This window comes from Kogia breviceps, chromosome 18 (assembly GCF_026419965.1).
Source record: "Kogia breviceps isolate mKogBre1 chromosome 18, mKogBre1 haplotype 1, whole genome shotgun sequence".
Taxonomy (NCBI): Eukaryota; Metazoa; Chordata; class Mammalia; order Artiodactyla; family Physeteridae; genus Kogia; species Kogia breviceps.
In genome coordinates this window covers 32,441,883-32,469,573 of record NC_081327.1, presented here as the reverse complement: position 1 = coordinate 32,469,573, position 27,691 = coordinate 32,441,883, and the positions used below count along the sequence as shown (strand labels likewise).

The window sequence follows — 27,691 nt, the reverse complement described above, 5'->3', positions numbered from 1 at the left end:
TGACTTCCTTTGTTTTTTACTTATTGAAGTATAGTTGATTTACAATGTTACATGAGTTTCAGGTGTACAGCGTAGTGATTCAGTGGGTTTTTTTTTTTTTTGCGGTACGCGGGCCTCTCACTGTTGTGGCCTCTCCCGTTGCGGAGCACAGGATGCACAGGCTCAGTAGCCATGGCTCATGGGCCCAGCCGCTCCGCAGCATGTGGGATCTTCCCAGACTGGGGCACGAACCCGCGTCCCCTGCATTGGCAGGCGGATTCTCAACCATTGCACCACCAGCGAAGCCCTCAATAATTTTATAGGTTATACTCTATTTAAAATTACTGTAAAATATTGGCTATATTCCCTGTGCTTTACAATATATCCTTAGAGCTTATTTATTTTATACATAGTAGCTTGTACCTCTTAATCCCTTGCCCCTATCTTGCCCCTCCTCCCATCCGTCTCCACCCTTTAACCACTAGTTTGTTCTATCTGTGAATCTGTTTCTGTTTTGTTATATTCATTTGTGGGTTTTTTTTTTAAGATTTCACATATAAGATAGCATACAGTATTTGTCTTTGACTCTACTAAGCATAATACCCTGTAGGTCCATCCACGTTGTCGCAAATAGCAGAATTTGTGTGGTTTTTTTTTTTTTTTTTTTTTTTTTTTTTGCTGAGCCACATGACGTGTGGGATCTTAGCTCCCCGACCAGGGATTGAATCCACGCCCCCAGCAGTGGGAGCATGGAGTCAACCACTGGACCACCAGGGAAGTCCCTCATTTTTTTTAATGGTTGAGTAATAGTCCATTTTATATATATATGTGTATATAAATGGACACATCTACTTTATCTGTTCCTCTGTTGATGGATGCTTACGTTGCTTCCATATCTTGGCTGTTATAAATAACGCTGCTATGTGCATTGAGGTGTGTGTATCTTTTTGAACTAGGGTTTTAATTTTCTTCTGACACATACCTGGGAGTGCAATTGCTGGATCATATGGTAGTTCTGTATTTAGGGTTTTTTTAAAAAAAATATTTATTTGGTTGCGCCAGGTCTTAGTTGCAGCTCCTGGGCTCCTTAGTTGTGGCATGCAGGCAGGCACATGGGCTCCTTAGTTGTGGCATGCATGTGGGATCTAGTTCCCTGACCAGGGGTCGAACCGGGTCCCCTGCATTGGGAGCTTGGAGTCTTAACCACTGCACACCAGGGAAGACCCTGTTTTTAGTTTTTGAGTTCCTCTGTTTTTTGGTTTTTTTTTTTTTTTTTAACCTTCCCTTAATTGCTAAGCTTCCTTAGGACTCTATAGCAGGGGTCCCCAACCCCTGCCCACCATACAGCAGGAGGTGAGTGGCGGGCAAAGCGAGCGAAGCTTCATTTGCTTCTCCCCATCATAGCTCTCATTACCACCTGAACCATTGCTCAAAATTACTGCCTGAACCATCCCCCCCCCGCCCCACCAGTAGAAAAATTGTCTTCCACAAAACTGGTCCCTGGTGCCAAAAAAGGTTGGGGAACCGCTACTCTATAGGCCCTCTCTTATTCTCATTTCTATAGTTCTCCCATACTATCTATATGTTGATGACACTGAGATGTTAAGTTATTAGCAGCCCACACTTTTCATGCTTCAGACTGTAAATCTAACTAACTGCCCAGTGGATTTCATCTGTATGCTTTACTCCAGACATGCCTCATTATCTTTCTTGCCCTTCACACTTTGTCTTCCTCAGTTGTTTCACGTCAGGAGTGAGTGGAACCCAGGTGCTTAGTCTGGAAAGATGAGTGTTTGATTCCTCCTCTTTCTTCACTTCTTTCCTTATTCTTCACAGTTTTAGAATCCTTGCAGTTTCCTCTTGAGTGCATTCACTTCTTTTTCCCACTGATAGTCTTAATTTCTCTGTGACCTACTCTTTTCTCAGTGTTTCACATTGTCAAGAGTAACTTCTAAAAGTTTTCACCCAATCATGTCCTCTTTTGGTAGGCAAAAGCAGGCTAGGGTTGTAACAAACAACCCCAAGGTATCAGTGGCTTAGCAAAGTAGACGTTTATACTCAGATAACTTTCATTGAGAGTGTTCATTTACGTTACCTTCTATGCAGTAATTCAAGAACCCAGGCTCCTATCTTTTGGTGCCACCCTTCTCTAGGTGTTAGGAGTTCTATTCATAGCTGGTGCTTGGTAAAAGAACCAGAGGGTTGTGGTGCTTGGTGAAAGAACCAGAGGGTCGTGAGTAGGAGGTTTTATGGACCAGTGGCTGGTATCATATTTGGCCTACATTTCATTGGGTATAACTTAGTTTGTTGGCCACACCTGTGCAAAAGGCTGAGAAATATAGTCTAGCTGTTTATCCAGGAAGAGGAAAAAGATTTGATGATTATCTAATCAGACTCTGCCTCTTCCCTATTCCCTAAGACATATCTAAGCCAATCCAAATAGCTTCCAGGATTGTCTTTATGATAAAATGGAAAATTCTGAAATGGATTCTGCACATACTAGAGAAGAGATCCACAAAATGAGTCCCAGTTACCTTCAGAAGGCTTTTCCTCATGGCTAGCAACAGGATGAGTGTGTTGCGGGGGGGTCCCCCAGGACTACCATCTCCAGGTTCAGGTTCAGTAATTCACTAGAAGGACTCACAGGACTTGGCATATGGTTGTACTCAGGGCTATGATGTATTACAGCGCAAGGATACAAAGCAAAATCAGGAAAGGGAAAATACATATGGGGTGGAGTCCAGAGAAAACTAGGCTCATTCCCCCAAGCATGAACCTCTCCTAGTGCCTCTCCCAGTGGAGTCACACAGGACCTACTTAATTCCTCCAGCAATTGTGACAGCATATGTGTATGAAATGTCTCCCGGTAGGGAAGCTCATTAGAAACTCAGTGCCTAGGTTGGTCGTGTAGGCACCGTCTGCCTACAACATAGCAAAATTCCAGGTTCCCAGAGGGAAAGCAGGTGTTCAACATAAACCACATTTTGGGGTACAGTTTAGGCACAGTGAGCCACTCTTATTAGTTCTGGGAGTGGGAATTCGTTCTCTCAAAATCCAAATTCTGACACCAGCCAAGAGCCAACCTGACAAGCCTTCCTAAGTATAGCAGCCTCAGGCCTTCTATGTTAAATTAACTCTTCTGCATAGTGGCTGATGTTCAGACCTCTATAGATTGGGAGAACTTAGAATATGCAAAAAAAAAAACCCACTTTATTGACCTAAGTTTTATTCTTTTCTTTTTTTTTTTTTTTTGGCTGCGTTGGGTCTTGGTTGCTGCATGCCGGCTTTCTCTAGTTGCGGCATGCGGGGGCTACTCTTCGTTGTGGTGTGCAGGCTTCTCACTGTAGTGGCTTCTCTTGTTGTGGAGCACGGGCTCTAGGTGCACTGGCTTCTGTAGTGAGCTCAGTAATTGTGGCTTGCGGGCTCTACAGCACAGGCTCAGTAGTTGTGGCACACAAGCTTAGTTGCTCTGCGGCATGTGGGATCTTCCCGGACCGGGGCACGAACCCGTGTCCCCTGCATCGGCAGGCAGACTCTCAACCACTGCGCCACCAGGGAAGCCCGAGAGTTGACTCTTGAACAATGTGGAATTAGGGGGATCAGTTCCCACATATAACTTTTACAGTTGGTGTCATTATGTGCAGTTCCACATCTAACCACAGATTGTGTAGTGCCGTAGTACATATTGAGTGACAAAACTTGCGTATAGGTGGACCCACGTAGTTCAAACCTGTGTCATTCAAGGGTCCGCTGTATATACTGCATCTTTATATGTTCGTCCATTGATGGACACTTAGGATGTTTCCATATGTTGGCTATTGTGAATAATACTGCAGTAAACATGGGAGTACAGATACCTCTTTGATAACCTATTTTCATCTTTGGATGTATACACAGAAGTGGGATTGTTGGATTGTATGGTAGTTTTTAATTTTTTGAGGAACCTCCACATTGTTCTCCATAGTGACTGAACCAGTTTATAATCCCACCAACAGTGCATAGGGGTTCCCTTTTCTCCACATCCTCGCCAATGTTTACCTCTTATCTTCCTGTTGATAGCCATTCTTACAGGTGTGAGTTGATATCGTGGTTTTGATTTACATTTCTCTGAGGATTAGAGTTTTAATGTACCTGTTGGGTATTGTGATGTCATCTTTGTCTACTAAGTTCCTCTGCCCTTCTTAAATCACATTTGTTTTGTTTTTTGGGTTTTTTTGTTTTTTGTTTTCTTTTTTTTTTTTGCGGTACGCAGGCCTCTCACTGCTGTGGCCTCTCCGGCTGCGGAGCACAGGGTCCGGACGCGCAGGCGCAGCGGCCATGGCTTACGGGCCCAGCCGCTCCGCGGCATGTGGGATCTTCCCAGACCGGGGCACGAACCCGCGTCCCCTGCATCGGCAGGCAGTCTCTCAACCACTGCGCCACCAGGGAAGCCCTGTTTTTGTGTTATTGAGTTGAATGAGTTCTTTATGAACTTTGAATATTAACCCCTTATCTGATACATGGTTTGCAAATATTCTCTCCCTTTCTGTAGGTTCTCTTTTTTAAAAAATAAATAAATTTATTTGTTTATTTATTGATTTATTTTTGGCCGCCTTGGGTCTTCGTTGCTGCCTGCGGGCTTTCTCTAATTGCAGTGAGCGGGGGCTACTCTTCCTTGCGGTGCGTGGGCTTCTCATTGTGGCTTCTCTTGTTGTGGAGCACAGGCTCTAGGTGCTTGGGCTTCAGTAGTTGTGGCATGTGGGCTCAGTAGTTGTGGCTTGTGGACTCTAGGGCGCAGGCTCAGTAGTTGTGGCACATGGGCTTTGTTGCTCCGTGGCATGTGGAATCTTCCCAGACCAGGGCTTGAATCCATATCCCCTGCATTGGCAGGCAGATTCTTAACCACTGTGCCACCAGGGAAGTCCCTGGTTTTTTTCTTTTTTATGATTGCTTTGGCTATTCAGGATCTTTTGTGGTTTCATTAAAATTTTAGAATTTTTTTTCCTATGGAAAATGCCATTGGAATTTTGATAAGGATTATGTTGAATCTGTAGATGGCTTTGGGTAGCAGGGACATTTTAACAGTATTAACTCTTTCAAACCATGAACACGGAATGTCCTTCCATTTGTTCCTGTCTTTTTTTTTTTTTTAAGTTTACTTATTTATTTATTTTTGGCTGCATTGGATCTTTGTTGCTGCACACAGGCTTTCTCTAGATGTTGCCAGTGGGGGCTACTCTTCGTTCTGGTGCACAGGCTTCTCATTGCGGTGGCTTCTCCTGTTGCAGAACACAGGCTCTAGGTTTGCGGGCTTCAGTAGTTGTGGCACATGGGCTCAGTAGTTGTGGCACACTGGCTTAGTTACTCCATGGCATGTGGGATCTTCCTGGACCAGGGCTTGAACCCATGGCCGCTGCATTTGTGGTTTTCATTGTACAATCTAGTATGTTTTATTAGACTCAATTAGAAAATTTAAAAAATGAGTTCCTGTTGATACTTCTATTTCGAATAAAATATTTCAGGTTTTTTAAAGTTTTATCTTTACTACATTGATCTGCACTGAATCTGGATTCCTATTAATTTATTTGCTGTATCCAGTAATATATAAAAGTAGCTTAAAATTGCAGTAAAATATTATTGCTAACAGTAAGCTTATTGAGTCAAATTTCTTTGAAATTCCTCTGTCGTTAATATATCCCACTACATCAAGGATGTTGAGATACTGTGTTCAGTAGTTACTTGAAATATTCGTTTTCACTGTGTTCTTTGTTATCAGCTTGGTATTCCAGTTCATTCTTTGTGCTTGATATTAGTTTTTTTCTTATTTAATTAAATTTCAAACAAATATGGATCAAAAGTCAGAACCATATAAAAGATATAATCTGTGAATTTTTGTTCTGTTTTCTATGTCTTCTACCCAGTTCTCACCCACTCGAGTATAGGTAACTTTTTATTAGTTTATGTCTGATCTTTCCTGTGTATTTTTTGCAAAAAAGCAACTACATATATGTATGCATATATACAAAACAAAAAGTAGCATGTATATAGAAATTAAAGCTTAAACAGAAAGTAGACTATTTTGTACATAGTCCAAGGTGTTTATTCACCAGTCACCAATTCATGGCCATTCCTTTGCTATGATAAATATTGCTGCAGTGAATAACATTGTACATATGTTATATGTGTGAAGTGTACAGTATTTCTTGGACTTCTTTAAAAATGGAATTTTAAGTGAAAGCCTCTCTGTAATCTCTATCTAGAGCTTATTTTTTCTGCAGATGTTAACATGGATGTGTTTATGGGATGGGATCATGCTGTTCAGAGTACTGCAGCTTTTCAGTTAGTGTCATGGGTATTCTTTCACCTTAACACTTAGAGGATTAACTATAAACCACAACTGCTTTGGTATTCCTTAGATTGGATGTTTAGGAAACAATTTGTAATACTATGTAGTGTTCTGCAGTTAAAATGTGAAGTAATTTTACATAAGTTGGACTTCTACATACCATTTTATAAGCTTTCTTTCCTTCTCCAGTGTGTAGTGAACGTTTACAGCAAAACTACGTTTTAAATGTCTGTTTCACATGTTGGGTGGGATTCCATTGCATGTAGGTAGATAATCCTTCACTGATGGATATATAGATTGTTTCTAAAATTTTTAATATTAGGAAAAATACTGAGAACACACTTAAACAGTCTTCCAGAATTGCTGTTTTACTTTTTATACAACCATATCTTTGGGAGATTTTTTTGTTATCACTGTTCAGGAAACAGCTGTCTTATAGTGTATTGCTGTCAAATGTCAGTGCTCTTTCATTCATAGTGTTAAATTGAGAAATGCTGGGGGGAATAACAGTAGTAGAATTACTGTTTGAAAGGATTTAGTGTTTTTGTTGCAAGATTGTTGCTATTATTGTTTCCACTGTTGAAATCCCAGTGCTGTGATAACAAGTCCTTTGGGGTTTTGGAAGATGTATGCGTGTGTACATTTTTAATAATGAAGATAAGGAGGCCTATTGAAGTGGTAGCTGTTTTTGAAATGTTCTTTAAGACTTTGCCTTGATAGGAAATTAATAATTATTTAAAGTCCCTGAGTCCCTGGTGTATTATGGAGACCAATACTAGGCACTGCATATACAAATAGAATGCTCCTGGGCCACAGATTCCTTACAGTTAAGGAATATCTTGGAATCTCAAATTTAGTGATCTTGAAAGAATTTAACATCTAAACATTTTAGTGGAAAGCTGTTGAATAGTCACTTTATAGCTTTGCACTTAACATGTTTCAATAAACATGGCCTATAAAACATTGTGACCCAATTTATATATACATATTATGATTCTAAAGGTTAATTGGAAGGGTCTTAACAACTTGATAGTGTATGCTGAGGCAACTAAATTAAAACTCATCTGTTATTTCCTCTCATGTGATTGTTATTTCCTCTCATGTGATTGTTATTTCCTCTCATGTGATTGTTATTTCTGACTAGGAAAATTTTGGTGGGTTTCCATGCCTTTTGGTAGAGTCAAAATATAGGTTGCAAAATCCTAAGCTTCAGTTTACAGCTCTTCAAATATGTAGTGAGCTCCTACTATGGGCCATGTAGTGCTTGTATGTAATAAGTTGGTGAACAATAGACAGTTATGATCACTGCCTTCATGGAATTTACATATGAGGAGATGGGCAAATATAAATATGTTACCCATGTTTGGTGATGTAATGTGGAAAAAAGGGGGTGGTCAGGGTGATCTCAGGTGATCTCAGGGTGATCCTCACTGAGAAGGTGACATTTGTGTAGACTTGAAGAAGTGAGGTAGTTAGCCATCTGGGTATCTGGAGGAAGAGGATTCCAGGCAGAGGCATCTAAGGTGAGAGTGTGCTGGAGAAGCAGCAAGGAGGCCATTGTAGCTAAAGGGAATTGAGCAAGGGGGAGTGAATAAGAGGAAGGCCAGGAGAGTACGGGTGGCTAGGTTCCATCAAGCTGTGTTCATTCATAGGCCTTTATAAGGGCTCAGGCTTCCATTCTGAGTCAGTGGAGGGTTTTGAGCACAGGATGATCTGAGTTTTTTTTTTAAATAAATTTATTTATTTTATTATTTTATTGTTTCTGGCTGTGTTGGGTCTTCGTTGCTGCACGCGGGTTTTTCTCTGGTTGTGGCGAGCGGGGCCTACTCTTCGTTGGCGGTTTGCGGGCTTCTCATTCTGGTGGCTTCTCTTGTTGCAGAGCACGGGCTGTAGGCAGGCAGGCTTCAGTAGTTGTGGCATGTGGGCTCAGTAGTTGTGGCTTGCAGGCTCTAGATCGCAGGCTCAATAGTTGTGGCACAGAGGCTTAGTTGCTGCGCGGCATGCGGAATCTTCCCGGACCAGGGATCGAACCTGTGTCCCCTGCACTGACAAGTGGTTTCTCAACCACTGCATCACCAGGGAAGCCCTGAGTTTTTTATATTTGAAAAGTGTTTTTCTTTGGCTGTTGTGTTGAGAATAGACTTGCAGGGAGCAAGGGTGGAAGTGAGAAATGACTGGATTCTGTGTATATTTTATAGGTAGAGCCAAAAGAATTTTTTGACAGATTGATTATGGGGAGTGGGAATTTTAAGAATTTGGCCTGAGTAACTTTAAGGACAGAGTTGGTATCAACGGCGATGGGATAAACATGTACGGGGTGCAACATTATGGGGGGGGCAGGGTGTGAAGATCAGAAGCTCTTTTTTTTTTTTTTTGGGCTGTGCCACGTGGCATGTGGGATCTTGGCTCCCTGACCAGGGATCAAACCTGAGCCCCCTGCATTGGAAGTGTGGAGTCTTAACCACTGGACCACCAGGGAAGTCCCAGGGGCTCAGTTTTGAACATGTTGTACAATATTTGAGTTGTCATTAGGAAATTAAATAATATATTTCTAGACATCGTGAGAAATTTGGGTTGGAGATAGAACTTATAGGAGTTATTGCTATAGGTGGTTTTGAAAGCCATAAGACTGAAGTATATCAAGAAAGTGAATATAGAGAAGTCCAAGGACTCCAAAACTGTGAGGTCAAACGAGGAAGGGCCAGTAAAGGAGACTGAGAACAAGAGACCAGTGAAAATGGCATTTTAGAAACAAAGTAACAAAAGTGTGTCTTGGAGGGAGGGATCAGCTTGTCTAAGGCTTCTGGATGGTTAAGGTGATCACATGTCCTAGTTTATACCTGTTGTCTTGGTGTAAATTGTTAATGGTACCCTTTTTATTTTCAGAAGCATCCTAGTTTGGTTAATAAATAATGTCATCCTACTGATAGATCTCGTAAGGTGATGGTTCAAAATTGGTCATTAGTTTAATGCATTAACTTGCTCACATAATGAAGATTGGCTTGTTGAAATTTGTGTTACACTAGTATTTTTATCCTTCACAGTCTTTTTTTTTTTTTTTTTTTTTGGCTATGCCTCGAGGCTTGTGGGATCTTAGCTGCCCAACCAGGGGTTGAACCCAGGTCCTGGCAGCGAAAGCGCTGAGTCCTAATCACTGGACCACAGGGAATTGCCTCCTTCACAGCCTTTAGATGTTAACATGGAGAAGTTGTAACCCTTGTCATGGGACTCATATCAGAAGAGAAGATGCTGTGCCAAAGTATCAGGAATTCATTTTCTTGGAAGGTCGTTCAACACTTGTTTTGCTGGATTTGTGCTGTACCATAGGTAAAAAAATAATTAAAATAGGCTATGATCACATCTATTTCATGATAAAGTGATTCTGTTGTCCCTCTGTGTCAGCATTTGTGATACAAATTCTGAGCAAGGAGAAACTTTGTCTTGCAAAACTCTTATCATCTATTGCCTTTTTGTATGTAATTGTGAATAATAATTATTAGATGTGTGTAATACAGTGCAAAGTAACTACTGTTCATGTGAATAATATACTTTGAATAATACAGTTTTAGCTGAACACAACTTACAAAAATTAAAAATACTTTGAATTATATTTGGCACTGAGAATGAACATTTTATTTTATTGTTTTAGTTTTAGTTTAGTTTTTTGGCTGCACTGTGCAGCTTGCAGGATCTTTAGTTTCCCAGCCAGGGGTTGAACCTGGGGCCACGGCAGTGAGAATGCCAAGTCCTAACCACTGGACCACCAGGGAATTCTCATCTGTGTCCTTTTTTTGTCTTAAATAGTATCTTTCCTGCTCAGTTTTGCTTCATTCTTTTTAACAACTGCCTTGTTTGGATATATCATAATTTATTTAAGCAGTTACTTTTTGCTGTACTTTCTTTTTGCTATGATACACAGTATTTCAGTCAAAACCTCTGTTTCCTTTGAGTTCTTGAGGCAATATACATGGAGGGATACAGTCTTAATTGTGGAATTGAGGTTCAGGGGTAGTGTAAGAAACACTTTTTACAATATTGCCACTTTGAGTTTCAGAAAAGACGTACCAGTTAATAATGTTAACAATCTGATAAGTCCTCTGTTTTATGGTGTGTTCTTAAACTTGGATTTTTGCTAGTCTGATACAGAAAATATGCTGTCATCGTAATATGAAGGAACAACTTGCTCTAAGAATTTATAGCAAGCAAGTTTAGTTACATATAATGGATAGATATAAGCACAATTTATCTTTAACTTCTCATATGTTATTATTCTAGAATAAACAAAAATACCTTGCCACATTCCCAAGATTCTTACTCTTTTTTTTTTCTTAAGGAGGATGTGGAAAAGGATAGCATAGGTAGAATCTTTGCTTTGTATGAACAAAACAGAACAAAAATGTAGGGACAGTGTAGTCTGTCTACATTGTTAATAAGTTATTAAAGATAAAGGCTTAAATGCCCTTACCAAGGGGCTTTTAATCTTCATGAATTTTCTTTACCTTACATAGTAAGTTCTGATGGTAATGAAAGTATGAGCAGATTTCAGATCATGAAGCTGTGGACAAGCTTAGCTCCTTGCATTCAAAGATTTTTGTTTCAGCAGTGGTACTTGGTGAATTCTTAAAAAAACTTGGGGTGTTTTTTGTTTGTTTTGTGTTGTAAAACAGAATAGTTCCTCTGACTCAGCAGGTTGTTGGAATTAAAATGATAAGCATCCTGTCACTTTAGCTGTATTGCTGCTTCGAGCTTACCTTTCTAATTTTTCTTAGTGCAGGAAGGAATTTGGGTTCTGAGGCCCTTAACTTACTTTTTTTTTTTTTTTTTTTTTGCGGTATGCGGGCCTCTCACTGTTGTGGCCTCTCCCGTTGCGGAGCACAGGCTCCGGACGCACAGGCTCAGCGGCCATAGCTCACGGGCTTAGTTGCTCCGCGGCATGTGGGATCTTCCCGGACCAGGGCACGAACCCGTGTCTCCTGCATCGGCAGGCGGATTCTCAACCACTGCGCCACCAGGGAAGCCCCTTAACTTACTTTTAAGCTAGCCGTTCAAATACCTAAAATGTACATCCTAAGATAAAACTTAGACCAAACTACTGTCTGATTTTGAAGCAATACATAAGTAGTAAGGTGAATAAATGGGATCTTATAAATAAGTTGTAGATAGTGTGAGAAGAGGGATTGAAAATGTCAGATGAGTGTTTCTTTCCACAGACCCTAATTTTACTTAAGTACTTTTCTGTGGCTTCTAAAGGGAATAGTATAAATTATCATTGAAATTGATAGAATAGAAGCCTCAAATATTATAGGACATCTTGCTAAAACGACAACTTTTTTGTGGGGTGGGGTGTGATTTTTTTTCTTATACCAACCCTACCTAATTTTTAAAACTTGGCATCTTTTATCAATAGTGGTTGAGACATCTTAATTTATTTAAAAGATCCTTAGTGGTATTTCAGGTATTAAGATGGAAAGATGGTTATTTAACCCTTTTTAACCCTAATAAAAAATTAACTAATTAAAATATCTTTTTTTTTTTTTAAACAGGTGCCATGTTTCAGAACGGAGTAAGACCCCTGGTAAAGAACTGAAGAAACTGTACAGACACCAGATATAGGCTAATTACAAAGAAAGCATTAACCTGCCTCTGAGGTGACTAAAGGGGAATAATGGTGATTTTGCGCCGGGCTCGGCCGCCTGCTTCCGCCCCAACCAGCAATGAATCTTGACTCGCTCTCGCTGGCCTTGTCTCAAATCAGCTACCTGGTGGACAATTTAACCAAGAAAAACTACCGAGCCAGCCAGCAGGAAATACAGCATGTAAGTAAACTAGTGAGAAAACAAGCACCATTAAAGGAATGAGTATGCAGTGAAAAGAAAATTGGAAATTTTTGTGGTTATGTTGCATGAAAAGTAACTTTTGCCCCTTATTTCAAGTGATTTCAGTTTAATATATAAAAGAGAGCTTTCACAAGGTTGTTCAGCTGTCACCATCTAACTCCAGAATGTTTTCATCACCCCAAAAAGAAACACCTGAATCCATTAGCAGTTGCTTTCAATTTCTCCTTCCCTCCAGCCCCTGATAACCACTAACCTACTTTGTGCTTCCATGGATTTGCCTTTCTGGACATTTCATATAAATGGAATCATACCATGTGAGGCCTTTTGTTTCTGCCTTCTTTCACTAGCGTAAGTTTTCAAGGTTGATCCATGTTGGAGCATGCTTTTTTTTTTTTTTCTCGGTACGCGGGCCTCTCACTGCTGTGGCCTTTCCCTTTGCGGAGCACAGGCTCCGGACGCGCAGGCTCAGCGGCCGTGGCTCACGGGCCCAGCCGCTCCACGGCATGTGGGATCTTCCCGGACCGGGGCACGAACCCGTGTCCCCTGCATCGGCAGGCGGACTCTCAACCACTGCGCCACCAGGGAAGCCCTGGAGCATGCATTTAGATATTTAGGTTTGGTTCTACTTTTTGGCTGTTGTGAATATTGTGGCTGGCAACATTCATTTACAAGTTTTGGGTGGATGTTTATTTTAAATTTTGAGGATATATACCAAAAAATGGAATTGCTGGGTCATATGGTAACTCTGACTTTCTAAAGAACTGCTAGACTGTTTTCCAGAACACTGTATCACTTTTCACTTCTAGGAGCAGTGTATGAAGGCTCTGGTTTTTCTTGATCCTCACTAATACTTGTTATTGTGTGCCTTTGCTTTTAGCCATTCTAGTGGGTGTGAACTGGTATCTCATTGTAGTTTTGGTTTAGAGTTATTGATGCTGAGCATCTTTTCATGTGCTTATTTGTTGTATATCTTGGGATATATTTCAGGTTGTCCCCCCACAATCTTTTTTAAATTTTTTATTATTTATTTGATTGCGTCAGGTCTTAGTTGCAGCTCCAGAGCACATGGGCTCAGTAGTTACGGCACTTGGGCTCTCTGGTTGTGGCACGTGGGCTTAATTGCCCCATGGCATGTGGGATCTTAGTTCCCTGACCAGGGATTGAACCCGCATCCCCTGCATTGGAAGGTGGATTCGTAACTATTGGACCACCAGGGAAGTACCCCACCACCAGGGAAGCCCTAATTTTATTTTTTAAATAGATAATACAGTGGGACTTCCCTGGCCAGTGCAGGGGACACGGGTTCGAGCCCTGGTCCAGGAAGATCCCATATGCCGCAGAACAACTAAGCCCGCGAGGCCTAGAGCCCATGCTCCACAACAAGAGAAGCCACCACAATGAGAAGCCCGCACACCACAATGAAGAGTAGCCCCTGCTTACCGCAACTAGAGAAAGCCCGTGTGCAGCACCGCGTGCAGCAACGAAGACCCAATGCAGCCGAAAATATATAAATAAATAAATAAATAAAAATTTTAAACCAGATAATATATTAACCTGATTACTCTAGCTACCCATTTCTCCTACCCACAGGCAACTGATACTAGCTGTTTCTGAACTGTCCTTACAAAGATATTTGCATATAGAAAATAGAGAAATATTTCCCATCCCTTTTCATATGGTGGCATATGGTATAAACTGTTCTGCATCTTGATTTTTTAAAATTTGTTTAGTTAACTAGTTTATCCTGGAAATGAATCCTTATCCATACACAGAAAGCTTCTTCATTCTTTTAAGGGTGCATAGTAAACCGTGGTATGGATGAATCATAGAATTTACTTCACTATTGATGCACATTTAGGTTATATAAAAAAAATTTTTTTTTCTATTGACAGTGTTGTTCCAAGGTCATTTCTTGCATGCATATATCTGTCAGTATGTTTGTAGGATAGATTCCTAGAAACTCAAGCTTGGGCAACTCTTCTGCTCTGCTCTCTAATGGAAAAGCTCAATTCTTAGAATTATATATTTGATTTTTTTCTTTTCATGTAGCACTGTTTCTCTGGTACATTGAAAAAGCAGGTGTGTATGCTTATGGAGTTTATTAACATTTGATGCTGCTTTGACAAATTATAGTGCTTAAGTTCATTGTTTTAATACCTTCAGTGATCCTCTTACTATGGAACGAAGTCAAAGCTCCTCAGTAAAAAGTTTCAGTACCCTTGTGGTATGCGGGCCTCTCACCCCTGTGGCCTCTCCCATTGAGGAGCACAGGCTCAGCGACCACGGCTCACGGGCCCAGCCGCTCCGCGGCATGTGGGATCCCCTTCCCAAACTGGGACACGAACCCGTGTCCCCTGCATCGGCAGGCGGATTCTCAACCACTGCGCCACCAGGGAAGCCCCTAAGTGCAATTCTAAATGCTTTTTTCGGAATTCTGTTCTTTCAAGAACCAAATCCAATACCACCTTGCCAGTGAAGACTTACCCTCCTTTTCCTTTATTTGGATTAATTCCTTAGGCTCATTCTGAAAGGTGTGTTGGTCAGAATGTGACCTAACAGTTTCATGCAGCTACTGTTTAAACATCTGCTGTGTGTCACATACTCTTTTTTTGTGTGTGAGCTTTTTTTTTTTCCCAAAGATTTAATAGAATGTATACATGGTAGAGACTGAGGATAACTGAGTAACTCCTTATCAACTTTTTACTGAAGTAAAATGTATATACCAAAAAATTCATAAATAGTAAGTGTGCAGATGAATTTTTGTAAAACGAACATAGCTATTAATAATGATGCAGATTAAGAAAATTGATACTAGCATCTCAGAATCTGTTTTTAGTTGTTGAACATATCACTTATGACCTAGCAGTTCTGTTTCTGTGTGTGTACCAAACAGAAATGCATATATACATTGATCAAAAAAACATACATTGTGATAGCCCAAAGTTGGCAACAACCAAGTGTCCATCAGCAAGGTATACTAAGAAGCAGTGAGACTATTTTGTGTAACAACATGGATTGATCTTACAGTGTTGAGTGAAAAATGCTAAACATTCTGTTAGTTCAGTAATTCTGTGTACAGTCAGTTCTCTCGTGTCATAGCAACCATTCAAACATTTACAGTGTTCCAGGCATTATTTTTAATGTGATTTTATGTCAGTTCTCACATTCTTGTTGTAGTAATGCAGGATGGGTAGTGGGTATTGTTCCATTTTACACTAAGGTTCAAAGACATTAAATATTTTTGCCCACTGGTACTCTGCCTGAAAGTGGCAGATGTGAGATTGGAACCCACAACATTCCTATGTTGAATCTCTTTGTAATTGTTCACGGAAGACAAAGTAGGAGGAAATTAGAGACCCTGGATTTGACCCCCTGACAGCCCCTACTCTAAAACATCTTCCACATTTTGTCAGAGTGGCCTTTCTAAAATGTATAGCTAATAGTCAGTAGTCTCTTTTCCACTTTAAAATCTTTTGTGTGTCTCTGTCCCACTCAATTTAAAGCTCATACTCCTAAGCTGGCCCTCTGTTGCTGTTCTTTGGAAGCAGATATGAGACATTTTGGAATGCAGGTTATTTATAAGGTTTCAACACCTGTAGGAGGAGGAGGACTGGTTGGAAACAGAATTGGACAGAAGGAGAACTACAGTGGAAATCTTCATCAACTCCATGGGGAATTCTGGGATGGGTATCAGAGTTGTCCCATAGGGGGCCCAAATGGCTAGGCCTTCATATCCCTGTTGTTATTGTGTGTGGGCTCCCTCAGGAGGGCATGTTCCCTTGGGTAGTATGATTGCAGCTTAGACAGACACCGAAGGAGCTGATTGCTGGGGCACCTGCAACTTTAACTTGAAGTGGGAAATAGGGTGGCACTGTCTGAATTTACCCCAGCAAGGCTCTGTGTGATCTGCTGAATTTAATACTATATTTTAATTGGTTTGATCATCTTCCGTACTCCCAAGACCTCATGGTGTGGGGCTGTCCTTTAGTTTATGTCTCTTATACCTAACATTTAGTAAGTGTTCAAATGCAATTGGAATGAAAGAAGGAATAAATTAATAAGTAATTAATTTTGAAGGTAAATGTTAGAATGCTTGGTTTCAGCCTGTGGCTGAGGTTTTCACTGTCTACAGATAGTCTTTAGACGAGTGTGTCCTCAGTGCTACCCTTGCAGATAGTCCCCTCTCTTACTTTTAGAATGGTTAGGAATTTAGAACTGGGATAGGAGCAGGGTTCTAGTTCTTGACTCTGTCTTTATTTCCTTTGGTGATATGTAAAGGCTTATTGCAATTCTTAGATGCCTAATATATTTTAGTGCCATACTTTTGGGGGCTTAGACTAATAAGTTGGCTAGGATTGTGTTCCCTTTGTTATTTCTCCTACTGACAGTGGGAAGAAGGAATGTTTATTGAATTTATTAGATGTATGAGTTCCGTAAACATGAACAACGAGCTAGTTAGTATTACCATTTTATAGATGAAAAAACAAGTTTAGAATTTGATTTGCCCCCTCAGTCAGGATTTTATGATGTTTTTTAGAGCAGTGTCCCCAACCTTTTTAGCACCATTGATCAGTTTTGTGGGAAAAAATGGGTGGGGATGCGGGAGGGAGATGGTGATGGTTCAGGCGGTAATGCGAACGATGGGGAGCGCAGATGAAGCTTTACTCCTTGCCCACTGCTCACCTCTCGCTGTGCAGCTGCTTGTTCAAGGCCCAGGGCTTGGGGTCCCCTGCTTTAGAGAGTAACTCATATAGTTCTTTTCTTTAAAAATATTTGTTGTCATTATTAAAGAAATTATGTAAGTAAAATATAGAAAAATAAAATTAACTCTGGTTTTTCTACTCAGCATTTTAACACTTTTGAGTATTTTTTTGTCTTTGCATTAACATTTTATACTGTTCTTTTTTTTTTTTTTGGCGGTACGCGGGCCTCTCACTGTTGGCATGAACCCGTGTCCCTGGCATTGGCAGGTGGACTCTCAACCACGGCGCCACCAGGGAAACCCTATACTGTTCTTTAAATGATAGTCTCTGTAAATATAATTTTAAAACATTTTATTAAAATTTCAAATTTATTTCATTTATTAAAAATGTAATAAAAGTTAAAATTAAATAAGTAAAATTTATATTAAAATTAAGTAAAATTTATTTATACTACTCACACACACGAGTAGTATAATATAACCCCATGAATCTATCATCTACCTTCATTTGAAGTCATGACCAATCTTTTATTTCATCTAACCCATTCTCCTCAGTTGTTTTAAAGCAGATCCCAGTTATAATTTCATCTGCTTATATAATCCTAACCTCAATACTGTTATGTCTTTTTTAAAAACACAGTAATTGTTTTTTAAAAAATTGTATTGAAGTATATTTCTGGTGTACAGCAAAGTGATTCAGATATACATATGTATATTATTTTTCATATTCTTTTCCATTTTGGTTTATTACAGGACACAATATAGTTCCCTGTACTATATAGGAGGATGTTGCTGTTTATCCATTCTGTATAATAGTTTGCACCTGCTAATTCCAAACTCCCAATCCTCCCCCACACCCCATCCCCCAGCAAAATAATTCTTAAACATCAAATATCCAGCTAACATTCACATTTCCTCAGTTTGCTTCATAAAAAAATTTGAAAGTTGACTTGAGTTACGACCACCCCCCACCCCTTTCCTCAATCTGTTTGTTGCATTGGCCCTTACTAAATCTTCTAAAATCTATGGGTTTTCTCTCCCTCTCTTTTTCTTGCAGTTATTTTGTTAAAGAAATCAGGTTGTTCTGTAGTTACCCACAGTCTGAATATTGCTGATTACGTTCCCAGCATGGTATTTTACATGTTCTTCTGACTGTTGTATTTCCTGTAAATTGGTAATTAAATTTGGGAGCTTAATCAGATTAAGGTTTTTTCTCCCTTAGGACAGTTTTACAGGTGGTGGTGTGTACTTTAATTAGGAGGTTCGTAATGTCTAGTCATCTCTATTTTTGTCATTTTTAGCAGGCTTTGTTCCTTGCCTGGATTCATTGGTTTGTTAGGGATTGCAAAGTGGTGACATTCTAGTTGTTAGGCGTTTTTTATTAGTTGAAATAGTTCTGTAAAGGGAGTTCTGTAAAGGGAAACTTGCCCTTACCACCTGTAACTATCTGGTTGTCCGAAGTACAGTTTATATAGGAAGGGCTTGATTCTCTCTATTTGCCGGTTTTCAAAATGACTTGTTTCCTAGCATCCTCCAAATATGACCAATGAATGAGTTTTTTAATATTAGGAATTCATGTATTTTTAACATATTTGATGTGTTTGAATTCATTGAAAGTATTATTGATATTCATTATCCTCTTTGGCCAATGTAAACTTATTCATGTTGGCTTCTGAGTCCTTTTGACCATATTCTTTTTTTTAAAACATCTTTATTGGAGTATAATTGCTTTATATGGTGTGTTAGTTTCTGCTTTACAACAAAATGAATCAGTTATACATATACATATGTTCCCATATCTCTTCCCTCTTGCGTCTCCCTCCCTCCCTATCCCACCCCTCTAGGTGGTTACAAAGCACCGAGCTGATCTCCCTGTGCCATGTGGCTGCTTCCCACTAGCTATCCACCCTACATTTGGTAGTGTATATATGCCCATGCCACTCTCTCACTTCATCACAGCTTACCCTCCCCCCTCCCCATATCCTCAAGTCCATGCTCTAGTAGGTCTGTGTTTTATTCCCGTCCTATCACTAATCTCTTCATGACATTTTTTCCCCTTAGATTCCGTATATATGTGTTAGCGTACGGTATTTGTTTTTTCCCTTCTGACTTAGTTCACTCTGTATGACAGACTCCAGGTCCATCCACCTCACTACAAGTAACTCAGTTTCATTTCTTTTTATGGCTGAGTAATATTCCATTGTATATATGTGCCACATCTTCTTTATCCATTCATCTGTTGATGGACACTTAGGTTGCTTCCATGTCCTGGCTACTGTAAATAGAGCTGCAGTGAACATTTTGGTACATGACTCTTTTTGAATTATGGTTTTCTTAGAGTATATGCCCAGTAGTGGGATTGCTGGGTCGTGTGGTAGTTCTATTTGTAGTTTTTTAAGGAACCTCCATACTGTTCTCCATAGTGGCTGTATCAATTTACATTCCCACCAGCAGTGCAAGAGTATTCCCTTTTCTCCACACCCTCTCCAGCATTTATTGTTTCTAGATTTTTTGATGATGGCCATTCTGACCGGTGTCTTATTCGTCGTCTTTGTTGTGATTTCAGAAACTTGGAAACTGAAATATTCCAGACTCGTATGTTTCTTGCTTCAGACCTGGAAAATTAGCAGTTTCTCTAAGAGGTCTTGGTTTTATTTTACTGGGAAATGGTATTTAGAGATTACCGTCTCTTGTGTTAATAAATGATTAAGACCATTTAGGTGATACAAACAAACTTTATTTAACATTTCATGAAGTGGACAGTCTTACTTCAGAGAACTGCAAAATGGGCAGAAGACAAGAACCTTTTATAGGATAAAGAATAAAGAACAGGGACTTCCCTGGTGGTCCAGTAGTTAAAGCTCCATGCTCCCAACGCAAGGGGCACGGGTTCGAGCCTTGGTCAGGAAACTAAGATTCCACATGCTGCCTGGCACGCCCAAAAAAAAAAAAAGAATAAAGAGAAGACAAATAGAAAATATATGATTGTCTGGGACCACACAGTGAACCTTGTTAGGGGTTAAATAGGGGTTAGAACACCCAGAATCGGCTTGGTGTTTGGGAATTGGCTGACTGAATATACTGTGTTTCTGGTCAAGTGAAACATTTACGGGGACTCCAGACTTATCTAAGTTTTGGTTTGCTGTTGTTACACCAAGGGCAGGAACACTCCATTTTGGGCCTAGAAAGTTACTTCAACACTTGTATTGTTTACTGATACTCAGTTGGCCATTATTAGGCCTTTCAGTGGACAAAGCTAAGGAGAAAATACACCATGAGTTCATACTAATACTTCCAGTTTAATTTCAGGACCAAGGGATTTTTATTTCAATTCATTACCTAAAATCTGTCTCTCCTTAACTTCCAGTGCAGAAAATTGCCGTTTTCAGTGATGAAAAGTCATTTGTTTTATTCCACACTACACAGTCAAGAGTCTCAGATTATCTGTGACTCTACTAACAGCACTGTGACTATGGAAAATATTTTACCTTTTTTTTGGTGGGGTTGGTGGGGAAGCTTTTAAGGTATATCTCACTAGAGATGTAAAATCAAGTTACTGTTTTAAAGTCAATTAGAATAGTTCTTCTTGGCATAGTTATGCCACACCACCAACTGGATATGGAGTTTGGGTTCATTGTTTTCATATTATTTTCAATATTTACAAAGTACTTTTAATAGTAATTAATTTTGCTTGATGCCATGTAAAATGTTTATTTCCAAAGTCAAATCTATAAAATGACTTTTATTAAAAGAGTAGTTTATGCAATGAGGTATCACCTCACACCAGTCAGAATGGCCATTATTCTTTTTTTTTTTTTTTTTTCTTCGGTACTTGGGCCTCTCACTGTTGTGGCCTCTCCCGCTGCGAAGCACAGGCGCCAGGCACGCAGGCTCAGCGGCCATGGCTCACGGGCCCAGCCGCTCCGCGGCATGTGGGATCTTCCCGGACCAGGGCACGAACCCGTGTCCCCTGCATCGGCAGGCGGACTCTTAACCACTGCCCCACCAGGGAAGCCCAGAATGGCCATTATTAAAAATAAGTCTACAAATACTAAATGCTGGAGAGGGTGTGGAGCAAAAGGAACCCTCCTACACTGCTGATGGGAATGTAAATTGGTGCAGCCACTATGGAGAACACTATGGAGGTTACTTAAAAAACTAAAAATAGAGTTACCATATGATCCTGCAATCCCACTCCAGGGCATATATTGGCAGAAAACTAATTAGAAGAGATACATGCATGCCCAGTGTTCATAGCAGCACTATTTACAATACCTAAGACATGGAAGCAACCTAAATGTCCATTGAGAGATGAATGGATGAAGATGTAGGGGGGCTCTGTGTGTGTATACACGCACAGTGGAATATTAGCCATAAAAAACAGTGAAAGAATGAAAAAATGACATTTGCAGGAACATGGACTTAGAAATACCATATTAAGTGAAGTAAGTCAGAAAGACAAATATATGATATCACTTATATGTGGAATCTACAAATGAACGAATTTACAAAACAAAAAGACACATCGAAAACAAACTCAGGGTTACCAAAGGGGATAGTGGAGGGTAGGGGGAGATAAATTAGGAGTTTGGGATTAATAAATACAACCTACTATTATATAAAATAGGTAAATAACAAGGATCTGGAACTATAATCATTATCTTATAATAACCTATAATAGAAAAGAATCTGAAAAAGATAAATATATGTAACTGAATCACTTTGCTGTACACTTGAAACTAACAACATTGTAAATTATACTTCAGTTAAAAAAATTTTTTTAAAGAGTTGGTTAGTCTTATTATAAATGTATTATATATTAAAATGGATTGAGTACTTGCAGCCTGTTCTTTTACTGCAGTTTTTATATTCCTGAAAATATCTTTTATTTTCATACATTTTTTTGAAAATAAAATCTTCTTGTCAGAAGATTTGTTTCATTTGGAACTCAGGTGCCGTTACCTGAATTCTTTCATGCTTGAGAATATCTTTCTTGTTTTTATTTGAAGTCCAGTTATCATTAGATATATATATTCCCCCAAGTTTTGCAAATATTGTTCCCCATTATTCTTTAAACAGCATCAGTTGCCAAAAGCTGCCTATCTTCCTTTGTCTCTCTCCTTCCTCATGCATTTTAGGTGACTAACTTCTCCTGCCAGCATCTATTCCTAAACTGAATATCCCTATTAATTTCCTTTTTTAAAAAAAATTAATTAGTTTATTTGGCTGCGTTGGGTCTTTGTTGCTGCTCATGGGCTTTCTCTAGTTGTGGCGAGCGGGGGCTACTCTTCGTTGACGTGCACAGGCTTTTCATTGCGGTGGCTTCTCTTGTTGTGGAGCATGGGCTCTAGGCGCGCAAGCTTCAGTAGTTGTGGCGCATGGGCTTAGTTGCTCTGTAGCATGTGGGATCTTCCTGGACCAGGGCTCAAACCTGTGTCCCCTGCATTGGCAGGAGGATTCTTAACCACTGCGCCACTAGGGAAGTCCCTGAATTTCCTTTTCATTAGAGTTTATTAACTTCAAGTGTATGCTGTAGTATTGATTATTCTGCATCAGCCTTTCTTGTTCTATGGTATACCTTTCATTCTTCCAACTCAAATGTTTATTTCAGGGATATTTTTGTTGTTTTCTTTGAATGTTTTTCTTTTCATTTCTTGTGGATTGAGGTATTATACATAGATTATTAAGTTATCTTTTCTCTAAGATTTTTGCTTTGTTTCTTAAGTGCCAAAAGTTTGCTTTCATTTCCTTCTGTTATGTTGTACTTGAACCTAGTGTTTTGTTTTACCTTTTTGAGGACTTTCTTCTTAAAAAACAAAAACAACTCCTATAATCTCTTCAAGGATATGGAATACTATTTGCCTGAACTCTTCTGTTTGTTTATTTGTGTAAGTCTTTTGTTTCTTTTAAATTAAAAAAATTTTTTTTATTTTTCTGGGTTGGGGGGTAAGTCTTTTGAAAAGTATGTTCTTCACCTGTCTTGTTTGTTTCTTTGCCCTGTTTTACAGTTTCTTCAAATAGGTTCCAGGCTGAGTCTTTGGATTTTTGCTTGTCTTTGAATCAACACATTATTTACTCATATATAAAACCATCTTGGGGATGCTTGAGGGTGGGGAAGTATGTTGGAGTAGTCTGCCATGTTCTGTATCCAGGTTTGGTAATGGTTACCTCTTCTTCGTTATTCTGCTTCTCCAGGATTCTCCTTTAACTCGATGTTTTGCTTACAGACATTAAAAGTAGCATCTTGAGCTTGGTTCCCTCAGCTCTATCTCCTTTGCCATTTTCTAATTTCCATATATTGATCTGGGTCTCTAAATGGACAGTCTTTCATGGCTCATCTGTGCTCCAGATTCATCACTTGAACAAAGGATAACTATGTGTGTTTTGGGACATTCATCAGTCCTAAACATTTTTATTTCTGGATTTATCAGTCCCAAATAGAAACCTGCATTTAGCCTGTCATTAGCGGTACTGAGAATAAGCTATCTGACATATCTCTCTGGACCACTTCTTACGTGAATGTTTTGTTGAAAATGGATTTTTTTTTTTTTTTTAATATGAGAAGCTAGAAAAAAAAATATGAGAGACTAGAATAGGAAAAAAAGGTCTCTTAGTTCCACCATCTTTTACTTAGGAGTTTGACAGTTCTGTGCCTTTTGTGTTAAAAGTAACCCTTTATGTTTACTGCAAAAATTTTTCATGTTCTTTTCAGTATGTTAAACTGTTTTGAATAGGTACACTATTTTTTATAAAGTAACCCAAAGCATTCATACAGATAATATACTAAAAACCTGGAATGGGCTTCCCTGGTGGCGCAGTGGTTGAGAATCTGCCTGCCAATGCAGGGGACACGGGTTTGAGCCCTGGTCTGGGAAGATCCCACATGCCGCGGAGCAACTAGGCCTGTGAGCCACAACTACTGAGCCTGCGCTCCGCAACAAGAGAGGCCGCAACAGTGAAAGGCCCACACACCGCGATGAAGAGTGGCCCCTGCTTGCCGCAACTAGAGAAACCCTCGCACAGAAACGAAGACCCAACACACCCAAAAATAAATAAATAGTTTGAGAGCTGAGAAAAATCTGGAAAAAACAAACAAACAAACCAAAAACCTGGAATGACTATTCTTAACGGTTAGAATATGTATAACAAGTTTAAGAAATAGGAAGATCCTACATTATTTGTGTGGAGTATATGTATGTTTACTTATAATCCAATTATTCCAATTACTATAACTAATCATTGTAATGTAGTGAGTTACTGTCTTCAATTTAAAGTTTAAAAATATTGTACTTTGTAATTATATAGAATCTTAGGCCTCTGAGATCATCTATTAGGCTAGATTTAGTATTTTTCTTTATATAAATCTTGTTTTTATGTGAAAATCTGTATAGATGTGGTTTGTTTTTTTCTGTTTGTTTGGGGTTTTTCTGGCCACACCAGGCAGCATGTGGAATCTTAGTTCCCCAACCAGGGATTGAACCCGTGCCCCCTGAACTGGAAGTGGAGTCTTAACTACTGCACCCCCAGGGAAGTCCCAATGTGGGTTTTTTTCTAAGCTGTTTTTAGGAGCTGGGGTTGATGTTATAATTCCTTAGATAATTGCTGCTTTATCAGTATTCTACCCAAAGGATGACTTTTAAAGTATTAATAGCTGTAGGGATTTTTGATGTTTCTGGCTGTGGAAGTTAGTTGACTACTTCATTTACTCATTACCATTTGTGGACAACCTTATTAAGAGTATTTTTATAACAAGCTAAAATAAACTGTTTGGGGCTCTTTTTCTGAGGATTTAGTATTTAAGTACCCTTCACATAATTAAGTCTTTATTCTTCTCTTATGTGTGCTCTCTAGGCCAAATAGTGCCCCATTTCCCCAACCATTCTTCATGATTTTCTGAATCTCTACCATCCATCGTGGATGCACGATTTTTTTTTTTTCTTGCGGTACACAGGCCTCTCACTGTTGTGGCCTCTCCCGTTGCGGAGCACAGGCTCTGGACGCACAGGTTCAGTGGCCATGGCTCACGGGCCCAGCCGCTCCGCGGTATGTGGGATCTTCCCGGACCGGGGCACGAACCCATGTCCCCTGCATCGGCAGGTGGACTCTCAACCACTGCGCCACCAGGGAAGCCCCAAGATCATGTTTTTAAAATACTACTTTAATTTTAAAAGAAAACAGTTGCTCCTAGAGAAGGGTAGCATGGTTTCACAGGAGGAATATTTCATTCACTTAGCAGCCATAAAACACACTTTCTGATTCTACCACTTATCCAGCAAATTATATGATATTTGTCTTTAGTCTTTGCAACCTTGATTAAAAAAAGAAAACAAAACAAACCTTGTCTGTAATAACATGGTATATTACATGTATTATATGTATATACTTCTTAGGGTTGTTGTGAAGATTGAATTGTTGTAAAAGCAATTTTAAAATTATAAAATGTTACAGAAATAAATGCTAAGGATAAGGGATATTCATAAAATTTGCTGATCCTAACTAAAACAAAAATTTCTGGGTTTTTTTTGGCCTTTGACAGTCTCTTGGAATGTCTTTCCATTTTTTAGGTTGATGTAAGAGTACCAGTTAAGTCAGTATGCTAGTTAACCATGATCTGGTTCCCTGACTCCTGCTGGCCTTTTTTCTGTTACTAAAATCCTTTATATATTGTTTACCTTGTCTCAAATGCTCTTCCTTCAGTTGTATCTGTGGTTGTCACCTAAATATTTTAAGTCTCAGTTTACATGTTACATCTTTAGGGATGGCCTCTCTGAGGTATACCTCCCCCCACCATCCTGTCAATATCATATAAACCTGTTTTCTTCATGAGTTAATATTATCAGAAATTGTTTGCCTGTACTTTTCTTCTTCCGTGAAAATGTACTTCATGAGAGCTGTGGAACCCATTGGTCTCCTCTGCTGTTATATTTCCTGTACCTTGAATGGTGTCTAGCATGTACTCAACAAATGTTTGTTAAGCCGGTTATTCTTGTTCTTTCAAGGGAGGAGGGGTCTGGTTGGTTGGAGCATAGGTAATTCTTCTTAATTAATTTGAATTGGCTCTTTAAGATAATGTCTTCAGTGTTCCAGGGGATAGGAAAAAATAACCTATGATTATATAGATTTTAAGATGTCTGAGGCAGTGTAAAGCTTGGTCTTACTTAACTCTCACATGTTTTGGATGCGGAGAACTGAAACTGAAATAAGTTAACTTAGCTGGCTGTGACATAATTATGGTACAGTAGAAAGAGTATAGACTTTGGAGTTGGACTTTGAATACCACACTCCTAACTCATAGACTATTGGATTTTAGGTTTGTGGAGTCTGTTTGAAGTGGCCGCTTTCTCATCTATAAAATGAGAGTAAGTTTTGGTAGAGTTGTTGAAGATTAAACCAAGGAAGCCCAGTCACATTTTTAGGCCAAAGTAGGTAGTTAAATATTTACTATTTTAAAATTTTAATGTGGCATTTAATAAGCAATTGATTACTCTGCACATACATTGTGCTAAATAAGCTCTTTTCCTGACCTAAATGTGAAGTGAACACAACTACATAAATTCCCTTTTCTCATGCAACTTACAGTCGAGTGAGACATAGACAATAAACAGAAATTATCGGGTGGTGCTAAGTACTGTGGAGAAAAGTAAAGCATGATGGTGGGGCAGTTCATGTTGCTATTTTAGGGATGGTAGTTAGGAAACCTGACTGATGAGGTGGCTTTAGAGCAGAAACCTAAAGGAAGTGAGAGAACAAACCGCATGTAGATATCTAGTTTTCTAGTTAGAGGGAATAGCAAGTACAAACATTAGTAAATTTGAGGAACAGCAAGAAGCTCAGGGCCAGTACTGATATCAGACCAGTTCCTTTAGGGCCTTGCCCTACAAGCTATTACAAAGAGTCAATTTCAGGTTACACTTTTTAGGGGTAAAAACAACAATGGATAGAAAAAATGTTGCTCTCATGAGTCCAGTTTGTTATAAAATTGTTGCCTTACAACTTAAATATGTCATTTGTGCTGTTTGGTGGTTTTGGTGTAGAGGTTGATCAGAGCACACTGTTACATGGGGCTAATTACTGGTAGTTTTTCTTCTTCTCTCTTTCCTGCTAGTGCCTGTAGGAAACACTTTAAAAATATTTAATTATAAAATATTGGTACCTCCATCTCAATAATTCATTTGGAACTCTTGTTCCAAAATGAACAATTAGTGTAATTTGGGATGTTGTCCTAGAGATGAATTTTTTTAAAAAAAGAAAAGAAAGTCACTCTTAGCGAACTCATATTTTTTGTCTTTTTAGATTGTGAATCGGCACGGTCCTGAGGCAGACAGGCATTTATTACGCTGCCTATTTTCGCATGTGGATTTCAGTGGCGATGGTAAAAGCAGTGGCAAAGATTTTCATCAGGTATTTGGGGCTTACATAGTATATATATTCACTTAGATCTAATTGTTCCATGAATTGCATTTTGGGCATAGCTGTGTAGCAAACACATATAGGATCCAAAAATAATCTTAGCTGAATACCTAAAAGGCAGTGGGACTTTTCATTTTCTTGTCCTCTCTTCTCCTGCCTGACTGCAGACCATTACAGCTACTTAGTTCAGGCTTAGAGAGCTGGGAATCAGACCTTCCTGAAGGAAGCAGGACTGTGGGGAAGTCCAGCTTGACAAGTAAGTAAGGCAGAGAGAGGATCTCTTCACCTAGTTCAAGTTTCTATGGTTTGATTCTCAATCTGGGAACAGTTTGTCATGATATTACTCCTTATAGTTATCTTGTCATTGGACTTTCTTCTGTAGAGGTTTTGGTTTAACACTTGTTGCTAATAGACTTTGGTAGTTTCAATAGGATTTTT

The 27,691-nt window shown here is 39.3% G+C and overlaps 1 protein-coding gene and 1 non-coding gene across 16 annotated transcripts in view; one reads left to right on the top strand and one right to left on the bottom strand.

Moving 5' to 3' along the window:
- Positions 1–27,691, top strand: part of CNOT1 (CCR4-NOT transcription complex subunit 1) — a 97,360-nt gene that overhangs the window by 8,523 nt on the left and 61,146 nt on the right. For all 15 annotated transcript variants that reach the window (XR_010837779.1, XM_059045395.2, XM_067019311.1 and 12 more), the window contains exons 2-3: positions 11,848–12,120; positions 27,137–27,244. Coding sequence is in view for 14 of the 15 variants with exons in the window: in XM_059045395.2 (XP_058901378.1) it covers positions 12,019–12,120; positions 27,137–27,244 (210 nt within the window). In the remaining variant the exon portion in view is untranslated. The remainder of the gene's footprint in view (positions 1–11,847; positions 12,121–27,136; positions 27,245–27,691) is intronic.
- TRNAE-CUC (transfer RNA glutamic acid (anticodon CUC)) lies at positions 10,002–10,074 on the bottom strand. Its single transcript has one exon. It is a non-coding gene; the product is annotated as a tRNA-Glu (tRNA).